Source organism: Echiichthys vipera (assembly GCF_963691815.1).
Source record: "Echiichthys vipera genome assembly, chromosome: 7".
Lineage (NCBI taxonomy): Eukaryota > Metazoa > Chordata > Actinopteri > Perciformes > Trachinidae > Echiichthys > Echiichthys vipera.
Genome location: NC_139832.1, coordinates 11,784,978 through 11,801,433, shown reverse-complemented (window position 1 = coordinate 11,801,433; position 16,456 = coordinate 11,784,978). Strand labels below are relative to the sequence as shown.

The 16,456-nt window shown below is 39.5% G+C and overlaps 1 protein-coding gene across 1 annotated transcript; it reads right to left on the bottom strand.

The window, feature by feature from the left end:
• Positions 1-847: 847 nt before the first annotated feature.
• Positions 848-2,496, bottom strand: LOC310949764 (ras-related and estrogen-regulated growth inhibitor-like protein; the record flags this gene model as incomplete). Its single annotated transcript, XM_083917312.1, has 4 exons — positions 848-1,273; positions 2,157-2,233; positions 2,313-2,366; positions 2,448-2,496. The coding sequence occupies 4 exons, from the start codon at positions 2,494-2,496 to the stop codon at positions 848-850; spliced, it is 606 nt and encodes a 201-aa protein (XP_083773438.1).
• Between the last annotated feature and the right edge of the window lie 13,960 nt (positions 2,497-16,456).

The following is a 16,456-nucleotide window of genomic DNA, read 5'->3' as shown; positions in this document are numbered from 1 at the left end:
TGCTGTAAGAGAAAGTATTGGGATTGTCAGATAACGTAATCAGTAAGAGACCATCCTTCGTCCAGTCAATGACGAGGACACTGAGTTTCTCCCAAATCCTTACTGATCTGAAGTTGACCCATTATCAGCACTCCTTATAAAAAGGTATATGAATAATCATGCTACAGTAAAAAAACAACAACATTTGAAATGCTTTATTTAAATCCTGGTCAGCCATAAAACATGGTTTAGACAGACAATACATTTCAGTAGATGACCCATTATTAATGAATCAAACATGGGAGAGCTCATAAATATAGAAAACACTTAGTTTCACAGTGTTCAGACTTGAATAAATAAAACAGGACTGAGCAGGACATTTTTCAGTTACGAAAGTTTGTGAATTGTGACTTGATGAATCTTTGGTCATTAACATGAGTAAAGGCACATTTCATTTGTGCATAAAACTTCTCCCAATCTGAAGCCACAGCTTTGCATACTTCGTTGCACACAATAGTATATTAGTTACGTGTCAAGTGTCTGTATAATGAATGAGACAATCATTGCATCAGTCTCATGTAGCCTGAAGTGCGGCTAACCTCCGAGCTTGTTTCTAAAAAGCATCTGTGAATTTGTTTTGTCTCCAGGCTTTTTTTTCTCCCTCTGGAGTCTTTCCACACTTTGTAATAATGAAAAGCAGCTCCCATCTCTGCTGTGTCTTCGCTCCAGGAGACTTCATTGTTACCTTTGGCACAGTAACATGATAATCTTTCACTGAGACTGATATCCATCCAGTTGAATAAACATAATGTGTAACCTTTCTCATGCAGACTCATAGAAAAGTCCTTCCTCTTCTGTCAAGTTCTTACTAAAAGGAGTCCGTCCGTCTCCTGGTGAACACTGCAGACATGCTTTTCACTATGCCCCTCAACCCCAGAGACCTCTTCACGGTCAGTTTGGCATCCTTCAACCTGTCCACCAGCCCGTGAAACACCATGAGCACGCTGTGGTAGTTCTCAGCCGCTGACACCTCGTAGAAGTGGCAGTCCGTGTGGAGAGCCAGCAGACGGCCCTCCTCGCTCAGCACTGTACGTCTGTGGTGCAGGTCCCTCTTGTTACCCACAATCACTATGGGCACTTTGTCTGCATTCAAGTAGTCTTTAGTGGACCTGATGGTCTGAATGAGCCTGCTGACGGTGTTGAAACTGGCTCTGTCGCAGATGCTGTAGACAAGAACGTAGCCATCCGCCCACTGGACCTTCTTCTCAAAGAGTGACGTCTCCGAAGTCCAATCCTGTGAAACCAGATCATTTCAATTCATGGTGGAAAGTATCAAAATACTTTTAATCAAATACTGTTCTTATGTACAAAAATACCACTTGAGTTTTTCCAGTTTGTCACATTATACTTCTACATAGGGCCAAAAGGTTCTATCCCGATACAGGTATTTTCATATCTAGATAACAATATATAACAGGACATAGCATGTTTTCGGATTTCGGAACAAATAAATAGTTTATATGAAAAAAATCGCACAGTACAGCCTATTTTTGTATACTCATGTATGAATTATGACAAATGAAAAGTATTTTCTTAAGAACGTTAAAGTTTAAATGAACATAACGTGCAATGATCAATATGTAAAGCCAAATGGTGTAAATATTGTTGTTTTGCAATTTGGTTTTTCAACATTGTGATAGAAACGATATAGAAAAATATGTACAATAGACATTTTGAAGGCACATATTGTCATATCTACTTCAAAGCCGCAACAATTCAGACAGAAATAGTGTACTTTTTTTTGCATTACAGCTACAGTTATTAGTTACCTTGCAGATTAAGATTTTTTTGAAATATGATCAATTATAATAGATCACACGAAAAATATAGTAAAAATGTATTATGCATTTAAATACTGCTTAAACAACATACTGTTTTAAAAGTCCATGACCTTCAAGGCACATTTTGCTGCACTTTCACTTACACATGTTGAAGGAAGTAACTTTACTTGTCATGGAGTATTTTTACATTGTAGTATTTCTTTTACTACACTTTAGGATTTAAGAGTACTTCATCTGCCACTAACAACACAGCTTGTCAGCAGAATAAGAATTATTAAGCTCAGAAATGATCTTAATAATTCATAGCAACTGCCAGATATTTAGATCTCTGCTCACCTCTGAATAAGGTGAATCCCAAATATTGAGAGTGATTTCCCTCCCATCCAGGATAAAACTGTGGCTATAGATGGATTCTGCAAGACATAAGTTAAGTTAATGGAAAGTTAAAGTGAAATTTAAAGGCTGCATTGCATCGATAAAACAGAAACTTACCAATATCTCCATACTCTCCGATGAATCTTCGAGTTAAGAGACGCACAGTCAGGGCTGAAAGACAACACATTTTTAACGCATGTGCAACAGAAACGTATGCTACAACTATTTCTCCTGCTGCAGAAATGTATTCACCTGATTTCCCGACGCTTTCTGTCCCCATAACAACAATGTTGGCATCCATGTTCAGTGAGACAGCTGTCTGTGTGTGGAGCTGAGCTCCATGTGAGGCGGAGGAAGCGGCTGAAGCTCTTATTATAGGACACACAGGTGGGAGGGGTGGACAAATCACCCTTCACAGCAATAATTTAATGAGGTCTCCTGCACGTGCTCTCGCACATAGGCCCGTGTGTGGCAGGAGCTGAAGTGAGCAGGTGAGTGAAAAAAAACAACATCATGGCTTTTTGTAGCCTATATTTATGCTTTTCCTGAAATGCCGAATAGACGCGTTATTTTGTAATGACATTTTTAGGGAAATCTGCATAAACTCATATTTTCATTTACATTTCAGAGGAAAATATTGCACTTTTTATTATGTTACTATTATCTTATTATTTATCTGACAGCTACTTTGCAAATATTTACACACAGATATAACGTTGTAATATAGTATAATAAAATATATAAATAGCTCAAACTCAATCAACTGCAATATTGAGCTGCTGCTTACGTATGAATGCAGCAGTAATAACAATCTAATATATGATAAAACTCACAGGGATCATGTTTCTGCATTTGCATAATTCTAAGTTTACTTCTGATGTATTTTGCTGACACACTTTTATTTAAGTAATATTCTTTTAATGCAGGATTTGTACGTGTAATGGAGTGTTGTGGTATTAGTACCTGAATACTACTGAAAACTGGAGTAAATCAATAAACACAAGTTGCTCTAAAGCTAAAGGTGAAGGAAGTACGTCTGACTATTTGGATTACAGGTCTAGGTACATATAAGAGTTGCAGCAGTTCACCTTTTGTTGTACCACCAGTCCAATACATATAAGAGATCAATTTCTCTCTATTTGCTGCTGCGATATTAACATCAACCACAAGGGGGAAGTAGATTTCAATAAATGTCTTCGACAAAAAACTTTATTTTGCTTCCTGGAACCAGAAACGGAGACCGGCTGGAATCTGATTGGCTGAACGAAAACAGACCCACAGTGTGTGTGTGTGTGTGTGTGTGTGTGTGTGTGTGTGTGTGTGTGTGTGTGTGTGTGTGTGTGTGTGTGTGTGTGTGTGTGTGTGTGTGTGTGTGTGTGTGTGTGTGTGTGTGTGTGTGTGCTAGAGAGAGAGAGAGAGAGAGAGAGAGAGAGAGAGAGAGAGAGAGAGACCTTTATCATTCCGGAGAAAGAGAGAAAATAGTCTATCTTTTCCAGTTTTACTTACACTTTCCCATTTTAATCCGATCTCACAGTAGTTTCTCATATGCAGTCATGAAGGATCAAGTCAGGTATCATTTGAATATACACTTTTACTAAAACATGTTTTTTTCCTCAATGTCTTGTCGTAACAAAGGCTCGTCAGAGACAGTAGCCACTTATTAAAGCTGCAGCAGTAAAACCAGATCAGAGGCCCTTCATATCATCTTTGATATCAGTTCCTCTCTTTTATCTCATGTAAATAAGATTATTCTGAGACTGGAAGCTCAAAGAAGATGGCTATTCAAATATTTGGCTGTTTCCCAGTTATGATTTCTGGGCATAAATCCCACACATTATATGTTGAATAGTCTTAGTGGAGAACACTGCAAACATTGCAACGGTTAGTGTGCCATAGGATAAATGTGCTCGTTCCTTATTTAGCATGTATGTATATTAGAAATGTCTGAACATGTATTTGTGTTCATCATCCTTTATCCTGGTTTACTGGTGCATTAATTGTGAATGTAGTTATAATAAGGAACCCAGTATAATGGAAATATTACTTCATAAATGCCTGTATTTGTCATTATGAGAGGTGTTAGCATGTGTGACACAGTCTCATTAAAACAACGAGGTAAATAAGTCCATTATGTGTGAAATTACCCTAATGAAATATAAACATAAAAAGCACAATGCTGTGTAATGGTTTGAATAAACCAGTAGTCACATCATCCAGCATCAACGACCTTTATCATCATTACTTATCTGTGTGAAATTCATCACAGATATCAGAAGCACATTAAGTTTCCTGGCAGGCGAAGGTGCCACATTCATGAAAATTCCTATTGTGCAGCTGCAGAGATACAGTGGTGAGAAACGTTTTTGGTCCAAAGACATACAACTGATAGGGAAACAAACTAGTATGCAACGTAAACAGGGAAATTCATTCATTCATCTTCAACCGCTTGTAATAAATATTCATATTTATTTCCTTACAACAGTCTTATGACAGTCTGTTAAACTATATGTCTCCAAAAATACCTGATTTGTCTAACAATATAATCTATAACATCACAACAATGTTTTAGCTTTATAGAAAGACATTATTTGTGTTGTTTTGTCACTGTATTTGTTTTTTCACCTCAGTCTAGATAATTGATGCCAAAGGGAGAAAAATAAGGTTAAATGACAAACTTTGTCATTGTCTCAGTCAGTGATTACACAAAAAAAGCTACCATCGACTCAAAATGACTACAAGAGACACTAAATGACTGAAAATAGACACAAAAACACCACAAAGAAACATAAAACAACTGAAAAAATAGATGCAAAAACCACAACAAATAGATGCATAAAGACTAAAAACAGAAAGAGACGTAAAACAACCACAGAATGACCACAAGGCGGTGCAAAAAGCCTAAATTAGATGTAAAGCGACCACAAAGAGACACAAAACGTCTACAAAAGGCCCAAAAGACGTGCACAAGGCCAGCTAAAGTTGCCCGAGCAGCAGCCCATTTGCTCACTTTGGCTGAGTTGCCCCTCTGGATGAAAACAAAGGTTTTATTTTTGCTGCTGTGGTTGCATAAATATGAGTAGTCCATAACTGCTAAAGTTAGACCAAATTAAATAACCTTATTTTTTATCTTTTTATTATTTTTATTATTTGACATACAGCATAAGGTTGAGGAGAGAGTGGGCAACATGCAACAAATGGCCACAGCTCGAAGTCAAACCTGGGCCGCAGGTCGGCCTCTGTGTATGGGGTGCCAGGTGAGCTACCTGCCTCCCCAGGACACAGAGATGGGGGGACTCAGAGCCAGTAAAAAAACGAAAAAGGTGACCCTTTGTGCCCTGTCATGAGACACTGTAACATCCAAATTTGGTATTTTTGCCATTCTCCGACTGAAGGTGGTTCAAACAATGTGCAGCTTGTCATGTTTACATCACGTAGTGCAATATGGCCTGATATTGCCCTTCTGTCAGAGGATTAGCCTCTTAAAATGGCTGTGCACATTTCTGCCACAAAGAGACACAAATGGAATACACAGAAATGTAAAACATACAAAATAGATGCAAAACAACAAGGATATGCAAAATGACTGAAAGTAAACTCTTTGAGACTGTGAGTTTAAGTGCCTTGTTTTTATGTAGGGTCCTCTTGTTCAACTGTATGAACCTTTCCAGCATGTGATGTATGAAGAAACATGCAGTGAATATTGACTACAAAGACTGTTGAATGAAAGTGGAATGTTAAGGATTTAATGAAGCAAAACATCTTTATTTTGCATGTTTAATAATTCATTTACATCCCTCAGGGACTTTGAAAAGAGATACATTTTGGGAGTGTAATCATTTTATAAGACTCAGGTATGACTGTATTAGGTTGCTACCGAACATATTTAATAGAACATTAAAATTCATATTTTCATAATAAATTAGAGGGATAAAGACACAGACCTCTGCAGCATCCAGGGGTACAGAAGTTCTATACTCTTACCAAGGCCTTTTCATCCAAAGCTGTTTCACAGGAAGCTGCTTTGGCTGTGTGTGCTTATGCAAATAAATCTTCTTAGGGTCTTAACTTACACTCACTGTATGTGTGTGGTAATTCCACTTTGCCTGTTTCAGGGCTGCGATACGAAAATAAACTGAAAACTATCCTCCTGATAAAAGACGTCAGATGGCAGGCCTTATTTAAATGTACACTTGATTTGCAATTCCGTTTGAAATGTGCCACTTTAAATAGAAGAGGATAAAACAGAAAGGAAGTGAGGCAGTTAGTGTGATGCTCAGCTTGTCAGAGGAGTGCGCACATTAAATTTACATTCATGTTTAGCTTATTTTAAAATAAGTATGCAATCTTAAGTGTGTTCTAGGATGACAGTGAAGAAGCCATTAAGTTTCCATGCATCCAATGTCTAGAGAGTCATAATTTGTGAGATGGTTCATGGCCTCTGAAAATATGTTTCACCTCCCTGAGAAGATGCAGTGGTTCTTATACGTACATCAAGCTAAGAAACCATAATGCTCAGGGTTTCTAACTTTGGTTTAGTTGGTATATGGTATGCAACAACAGTTTGCATTTTCTTGTCGTAACAAACACATATTTTTGCAGTCTCTTCCCACTAAGTTCACATTCATGTTATAAACATGGCTGACCATACAGGAAAAATGCAGAAAGCGTTTGTGTGTTCATATCGTGCCCTGTGCTGTATTATTTGAGCAGCAGCAGAACAAGCTGTAAAACAACATCATTGACATATTGTCCCTTTATAAAGTTGTCAAATGTGTCAGCAAATATGTTGCCTATTTATACATCCAGCAGAAAGGAACATGCTTATTTGGAGTTTCGTGTCTGGTTATGAATGTTTGTCCAGTATTCTCGCCTGATTTGGTCTCCTCCAACTACTAAGTGAAATATCTGACTTACGTTGATTAAATTGCCACTATTTTTAACCACCTAATTTCTAACTATGTCCGTCTGTTGTTTGATGCTAAGTAGGAAGTGTACAGTGTGTTCATCAGACAAGGGCTATCTGCAAAACAATAAAATTGCTGGTTGGTAGAGTTGGGGGGAACTTCAGAGTGATGATAATTATATGTGGGTTCATCACTACATTACACAGTCAAAAAATCCATTGATAATAATACAAGACTAGAGTCTACAGCCATGCTAGCAGCTTTGTAAGGCTGTATATGTGTTCACACCATGAGAGATAAAGCAACAGGCTACAAGTCATTTTCAATGAAACTCATTAAAGGTAAATTTCTGTATTTTTCAACCTGGATCCTATTTCCCTGTGTCTAAGTGACTTGAGAACAACCTTTTAATTGGTCCAGTATTGCAGGTGCAATGAAAACTACAAATGTAGTGTCTGAGCAATGAACACTATGTAGTGTCTGACTACTACTGCCTTCATCCTGCTATGCTTTGGTGTGTAGCTACTGATGCCAAGTTAACAAAGCAACTTTAACTTATAGCATCAGCTCTCCAATCCTGGAACAGCATCTTTGTTCAGGAAAATGTGCTTTGGTAGGATTTCTTCCCTTCTTTGGCTGGCAGTAGTGTCCCGGGTCAAAGTGCAGACCTGATGGTCTGCAAGGGGCAGTGTTTGGATCCATTTGAGGTAAAAACTAGCCACAACTTCAGCCTGTCTGTATCCAAATGTAACATTTGGAATCTATGAAATTTGCATTGAGTGTAGCTTAACACTTTGCTGGCACGGTCCAATGGTGACTCAGCTGGCCACGCTTGCCCACTTTGAGCTTTTGTTCCTCGTAGTGTGAAAACAGCATTAGGTACAGCAGTGCTTTCAGCTAAATGCTCAACATTTGCTAAAACAGCACCAAATACAAAGCTAAACTGAGGCTGATGGGAATATCACTGGTTTTTGGTCCTTGGTAGGTATTATGAATATCTGGACCAGATATCATGGCAATCCACCAAGTTGCTTAGACATTTCTCAAGTGACATACACTGAATACGAAATCATAAATACTAACCACATGGTGGCGCTAGAGGGTAAAGTCAGAGGATTAACAAAATCTTTAGGGTACACTGTCTGTGAACCACAAATGCCTGTAAAAGAATTAATTGCAATCCATCAGATATTCATTAAATTTCAACCGCTTGTCCCTGTCGGGGTCGCGGGGGGCTGGAGCCGATCCCAGCTGACATCGGCAGTGAGGCGGGGTACACCCTGGACAGGACACCAGACTATCACAGTGCACATAGAGACGAACAGAGACAGACAACCATTCACACCTACGTGCAATTTTAGAGTCATCAATTAACTAACTAACACATGCATTTCTTTGGAAGGATACGGGGAGAAGATGCAAACTCCACACAGAAGGGCCCCAGCCAGGATTTGAACCAGGAACCCTCTTGTTGTGAGGCGACAGTGCTGACCACCACATCACCGTGTCGCCCGCCCGCCCCCCATCCATCCATCCATCCATCCATCCATCCATCCATCCATCCATCCATCCATCCATCCATCCATCCATCCATCCATCCATCCATCCATCCATCCATCCATCCATCCATCCATCCATCCATCCATCCATCAGACAGTTGTTGAGATATTACAGTCTGGACCAAAGCAGTGGACTGACGGCCAACAGACACCGCTGGGCTAAAAGCATTGATTAGGGCAGCTTTAAATATGTGCACATTGAACAGCACCGCTGCATTGTGTAAAACAATGAGAGTTTAAATGGGAATATTTCTATCACTGAAGGGTGCGGAACAGAAATCTATATTTGGACATCTGCAGACAAAGACAGATTTAGATTTCAGTCCAATGCAAAATCATCATTTTTTTTCAGAACTAATCAGTTGCTTGCAGCTGATAAAACTGAAGGCATTCATCATCAGCGGCCACTTATACACTGATGCTCTCATTAGACAGCTGTGATACAGGAGAAGAGGAGAGAAGAGGGAAGAGCGGGCCATTAACTTGTCATTTCCCAGGCAGGAAGGAAGCTTTCAGACTCATACCATCAGAATTACAGGATGAGGAAAAAAGACCAGGGCACACCAGCCTTTATATACAGAGACTAAAATAATTCCTCCTCTCCTCCTGCCAGCATTGGCAGCAAAAGAGGAGGAAAAAGGCCTCTCAAAACAAAATACAGCAAATATGTAGACGACTTTAAGCCATGTTTTTAGCTTGCATGTGATTGAAAATACTGTATAACAAGTTTGATTTGTTGTCCCTGCAGATACGATCATATTTAATCCCTCTTTGAGGTATGATGTGATTCAATGGCACACATGCATTACTGACTTCACTTTGCCAACATCCTCAATGAAAAAACATGTTTTCCAGGCTGCTGTCCCACTGCGGCTGAGTTTATCAAGCGACCATATGTTCACATGTTGCTTTTAGTTTGGTTGCATTTGACTTCAAGAATGGGTTGTGTGCTTACTGAGAAAAGCACTGCCTGAATATTTCATGGTATAAATATGGTAAGTGGTTTGTAATGGTCCCTGGAGGCTCTTCAGAATTTCACGTAATGTCCTCACCATCTCTCCCATGTCTCCACTCAGATTGTGCTCCAGGGCAAAAGAGCTGCTCAATGTTTTCCACACCTAAACCACTTTTTGTTTGAAATAATTGTAGATAGAAGAGCACACTGGTTAGCAAAACATTCACTATTTTAACGTTATAAGCATGAAGAATTATCAGATCAGGATTTTTGTGTATCTTGAGTTGAGAAGAACCAAAAAGTCTGTTGAAAATGTATTACATAATTAACTGTGTAACTTTAAAGATTCACTACCCAATATTTTTATATTAGCAATGGAAAAATTCTACTGTAATGTGGAAGGCTCACCCATGTTTAGTTTTAAGAAAGATGGGTGACATTTTGCAATCTGTAGATCAGAAGACCGCAGTATATTTATTTAAATGCTATAAAAACAAACGGGATAACATTTACCATTTTTGCTAAAGCTATTTTCCGTAGTTCTGGATTTTTTTTCTCACTAAATCCTTAATTCTCCGTAGATCAAAAGGAGAATCACATTTCTCCTGTGCTACTGCAGATTGTGGAGGCAAGAGGGTTCATGTGTCCTTAGCTTCCTGTTTATTTGCATACATTTACTGTATGTAAATGTGCTCAACTGCAAAAATACTGCCTATGTACATGGCTCTTCTCGCTCATTTTAATCCATGTTTTGAGCCAGGATTGCAGAAAAGAAATACCAGCCTATACTATCAAAATCTTAAAAAGCTGTGCTGAATTGTGATAGTAACAATATCAAATGTAAAAATGTATTAAACTTGTCAAACTACACTGAGGCAAGAGAATCACTGAGGCCGGGAAAGTCACATGAATGTCTTGTGCTGTGCTGGGCAAAATGTGCAAGTGAATTATCTCTTCAGTTGCCTGAAATCATCTTAACTCTGGACAGCCTCCAGTGACAGAGAGCCTTTTGGATGTGGTGCCCAATTAGTCAGCTTTTCAACGTGAATTATCAGCCCACCACGTGCCAAACATTGACAATCAAAATGTCAACGACTAAAATATCTCCCTTGCAAAGGGAGCGATGAAATCTGCTGAGTGAAGGGATGAAGCAGACAAAACTGCTTCGCTGTCACTATAGACTGTTTCATGCTTAAAGACCAAACTACAGAGGTCTGTGCTGATTACTGTTTCTCATACAATAAGGGTGGCTGTCCCCACCCAACCTAAACAAGCCTTTACTTTAACTTCCCCTTTAAGTTCAGAATGGCGACATTTGATTTATGAGTCTGTTCCTCCATAGTTGCCAGTTGTAGCTGAGCCGTAGAGAGAAGGTTTTAATTAAAGGGATTATAGGCCTGTGGTATTTCACATTTCAAAAGAAGTGACATGACAAAACATATACTTCTTTCACTGAATGCTTTTTAAGCTTCGTCTCCAGCAGCTGGTAAGAGCTGTGACTCTCTTTATTTCTGCTATTTTTCTCCTTTTCACTCGGGTAACTTAAAACCTGCAGCAGAATCAATATGTCCAATGTGTTGAACATTTTAGCAAACACTTTCACAGTTACACATCCAGCAGACACTGAGAGAAATGATCATTCATTCAGTCGTGGTTCTGTCCAATGTTCGCTCTTTTTTAGCTCTGTTTTTGTTCTCCACCAATTGCTGAGGGGAATATCTGCTCCGCTATGTTCACTGGCTAGTCACTAACTGTGTCTGTCTGCTGAGCATGCAGTGTACAGTGGGTTTTTAGAGCTTTTATGCAGAAAATAACGCTATAAGATCAGTGAGAATGAATAATAAAGTTCTTAGTACTACAAGTATTGCTGGAGTTTTGATCCCTTTAGACTTGTTCATTCAATACCACCAGACATATGATTACATCCTTATTTTTAAACAGAAAACCCATAAAAACGTACTGACTGTGTTCCTTGAGGATTGACAAAATTAGTTTGGGCTCAAGTGTAGGACATTGTGGTAAGAAAACAACTTAGAGGCATGTGACTGCTAAGACACACAGTGTACATTACTACCTCTGAATGTTAGTCTTCACATCTGTATGACCTAAGCCTTGTGACACTTCCATTTGAACAGCAAACACTGGATTGACCCCCCTGCAATAAAAGTACTTTAGGGTATTTTCATGAGAAATGTGTTTATTTCTGGTTCACATCATTATAAAGCTATGAAATGAGTCAAAGGTCATAAAAGTGCCAGTGCCACTTGCTCCAGGTTGTACATGTTGATGACATCATGTCAGCTGTGTGGTGTCTCGCTTTGGGAACAAGTTGTTCCTGTTTGCAAATATTGTTTTGACAGACAAATGGAGGCTGATGTGAGAAAAACACACAAAAAAACTGACTAGTCGAAGTCTGACTGAAATGTTCTCTTGTGTGCTCCCCGGGGCGATCTATTTTGTCCTGCCATTGTTTCCATCTCACCCCACTTGTAACTCAAAACTTTAAATGTGCATTTCCCATGCTCAGCCAGCCCACAGTGCTCCTTCTTCGCTCACTATTTGTTTTCATCCATTAGACTCGTTTGTCTGGTTTTAGCAGCTTTGCAGTTTTCCCTATAATTGCATTCGTGTGTCATTCCCATGAAGTAGGTTGGACTGGTGCCTAATGCCACCTCTGCTGGGTGTACTGACTTTTATGTGAATCTAACGAGTTTTTAGTGTCACATATTACATGACAGATCATTTGGATTAAAGCTGAGTGAAGAGCAGCTTCATGAGGCAAGGTCTGAAAATAAGCACATGTATCTCTCGGCTTTATTTACCCCCAGGGAGGAAACTGGACTACGTTGCTTTTTATGTGCTGTTTGAAACCTTCTCCCAGGCAGCGCAGACGGTATTACTCTATTTTAAAACCACAAGCTGGCCTCTTTATTGATATTTGTGTAAAAATAGACTGCAGAGTGGCAGCATGAAATGGTTTAAAATGTAGAACAGACAGCAGCACGCTATATTTAGACAGGACACAATCAGAAAAAGTGCCATGTGACATTTTAGTAACTCCCCATTGAAGCTGCAAATGCCATTTCACTGTCCTTACGTTCATGCAGTATTTATGTGCCCTGAAGATTTCTGCTGATGTCGGAGGAGAACATTGACTTTGAGGTTCACTTCTGGTCATTCCGAGTAACTGCAAGCAAGTGGACTATGGCAGTAAATACTGGTATGCAAATCTGCACTCTATGAGTCTGACCCCTCAATTACTCTTTCCTTCGTCAGCGTTGTAAGCAATGCAAGATGAAAACTTCGATCTGTTTTAAATGGGAAAAGAACACTCATGGTTGGTTATAAAGCCTATAAAGTGGCACAATATGAATCCAGTTAAAAGCAAATCCAACACATAACACAGATAGCATCTCATTACATTGCTTCGTTCTAGCAGCTGAAGCGCTGTCTGAAATATTTGTTGTGTTGCTTGGCACAGGATGAAACTAAATACTTTGCAAGTTCTCCTGTGAGTTATCTGAGGGAGCCTTGACAAGAAACATGTCAGGAGATTTCCACCAAATATTTCCTTGTGGGAACTGTTCGTTTTAAGTAAGCGTCGTTCTGTGCAGAGGCTTCTCCCTCCAGGTGAAATTCCAGTTCAGCAGAGCTGCATGGCTGAGTGATGGAGCGCCAAAGGCTAGAGTGGCTGTGCATCAGCCTGACAGAGACAGCTGTGGGCTCAGAATGAAGGTGGATGCTGTCGCTGTCTGAACACGCAGCGGAATTCATAAAGAACAGGATTCGGTCTGCTGTTAGAATTGAAAAACTGCATGACCCTTTGTGTGTTTGTGGATAAGTGAGGGGGTAACTTCGGTCAGTTCAGTCACCATTATTGTCTTCAGGTTACATAACAATGACAGTATCAGTTTAGATTATTTGAATATGTATTTTCCACTCCATACCATTAGATTGGCAGAATTTAAAGTAATAATCCCAAAAGATTTTTTTCCATTTAAACAAATGTCTGTTGAGTCACTAATTATCGCTGAATGAGGTTACACAGTGGTGATGTGAGCCTATGGCCCACTGACGAAAGCCCTTGCATTTGCAGTATTAAACTGGATGTCTGTAGGAAGAATCACAAGCAGCGCACAGTTAGTGACCCAGAAGTCTCCCAGCAATGGTCTGGTCCACCAGAGAGTTGTAGGAAGAGCTAACGCAAAATTAAGTTATTCAACTCAATTGCGTGTGAATCGGCGTACTGTTGTGTACTGTTTTTCCAGTCCCTGTTAGTTTGCGAGTTATTGGTTAGCATGGCCATAGAAAGAAAGAAAACGATCTCTTTGGTTTCACGCAGGACACGAACACCAGTCTCTTGGGTGAAAGTCATGAGTTTGTTTGACCCGTGTCTCCCTCCCTGATCCCAAACAAAGAGGAGTCAAATCTCACTGTCCACCCCACCTCTGTTGGACTAGTGCACCTGGCGCTCTGCGACACTTCATGCCACTATCCTATTACCAACATCACAATTTTTTCCCACACTCCCTGCTTGCACATCGCAGTTGCCATACTAGCTCTAAAGTCAAGATAGTGGCAAATCTAACAAAAACTGGGATTTATTAATGTCATACAGTGCCTAACTTAAGTGGATCATAACATTTCAAGTGTAGAATTAATCTGCAGATGCTTTGGTTCAAGAAGAGACAAAACTTTTCTATGGTTGTCTGTTTTTGAGCCACGACAAAGACGGTGAGGAGTCTTAGAACACTGTTAAGCTTCTTGGCATTTATTCCTTTAAATGGCAACGTTTATATCTTCATTATATCTAAATGTGCTTTTACAGTAACTCGCACAATCCCATTTCCAATTAAAGCTGTTGATAAGTTCACAACGTTTGCAGAAAGTCCCTCAGCTCTGTTCCCGCCGCCCATAGCCTCCCGTTTCCATGGCAACAGCTGTGATGTAAAGAGAAAGGCTGAAGATTTTCAGGATAGATGCAGAGATCTAATGACAGATAAGAAGAGGACTGTGGAGCAATAATTTGTATTTCTTTAAAAAAAACAAAAACTGAACAGTTTTTGCGGTGGGAGCATTCTCAGTGAGTTGAGTAAAGACAGAACTGCAGATGTCCCCACTACAGGTCATGTTTAAATTTGTGTTTGAGGTTTCAGTAGCAGAGACAGCGACAATAACTACTCTTGACAGCTGCAGGTAACAGGCAGGCAAGGAGAAACTGTCCTGAGCTTTTTCACTGGAGGTGAAACCCTGTGTTGGACCAATCGTGCAGTAAACCATGAAAAGTCAGAGACAGTGTTGGTCTGTGAAAGCGATGGTTCATGGCTCTTTTTACACACTGGAACTGAGAAAGAAAATGCTGTTCATAAGGGAAATTATTACACTGAAAAGATTCCAGTCAGAGTTTCCAGAGTCCCAATACTGTTCGTGCTGCAATGTTTATTATGCGAAAAAAATACTGGACACATTCAGGACCTTAACGTGTAACAGTCAGGAAAGAAATTTCACCTGAAATGTACTTTTTACTGAACTAAAAAAGTTATTTATGAAGCAGTGCAGCTTTATTAATCTATATAGCCATATAGTTTATGACTGATGAAAGCATATTACTTGTGCAGTGTTTTAATTACACAGCAGTGTTTGAAGATCTATCATCTGTCCCATTTCCCTTTCAAACAAGGACCACAACAGAAATAAACGTTTGGCCCTATTGTGTCAATAATGAAATAATATGTCAGGCATGGTTGATTCCAATCGTGCATTACTGTCAAAAAAAATCTACTCTCCAACCTCTACGAGGACATACAGTACTTACATGCTTTAATGTAAAACCAAATCACAGTCTTTTTCTTATATTGTCTGTCTGAATATACCTGTACTCACCCTCTGTTTAAAAGGCTCCATTTTAGCGCCTGTCTCTTTAAGCCCCCCTCCCAAAAAAGCCTAGTCTGCTCTGATTGGTCAGTGCTTCCATGTCTTACGCATCTGCACCCACGGCACCGTCATTGCAGACGGACAATGACAGTTTATGTTTCTAATATACGTCTATACAATTTTCATCATGGTAAAAGCAATACTGAGAATGTTTTCAGCATCATATCCAGGGTTATGAGGAATAGAGGAATAGACAAGTGAAATTAGAATCCATTCTTAATACAGTACAATGCCAATAGGAGTCCGCAGTGTAAATTTAATTTACTTAATCAGAATACAAGAGTATTGACGATCACACGACTTGAATTGCAACATAAACTTCACCTCATGTGCTTCACGATGGGCTTTCTAGTAGTTGTTTATATTAGGGAAGAGACCATTATCTGTTTGTTTTTTTTATCATGGATAGCACACACATTAATTTGGTCCATAACACTTTAAAAGTGAAAGTGAAATTGTGTAATTGCTGTATTTTTCACCCCTTCAGGTCCCACGCCTAGCTTACACTGAATGTACTAAAAAACACAACACTTTTCTTTGGTAAACAACAGGAAACAACAGGTAGAGTTGTTTTCCTCAAAAGTTTCAGCAGGAAAAGTTGCTTCACAGCTGTATTGTTTGTACTCCAAGTTATTCCTTGAGAAATTTCCCATTACCCAGTGTCTCCCAGCAGACGGGCTGGGCTTCTTTTCCAGTCCACCCTTTTCCAAATCCTATAAATAGCAGCTATTTCAGAGGGCAGAACAATAGTCTGCAGGCTTTTCCATTCATACATTCTTGGCACCGGTCCAAGGCATCTCCGCCCACTGCCTGTTACTACCTGACTCATGTCCCGGCCTGTCTACTGTATGTAAACAGTGCTATAAACACACACACTGACAATTTTATGATCACACACACATATTTCTG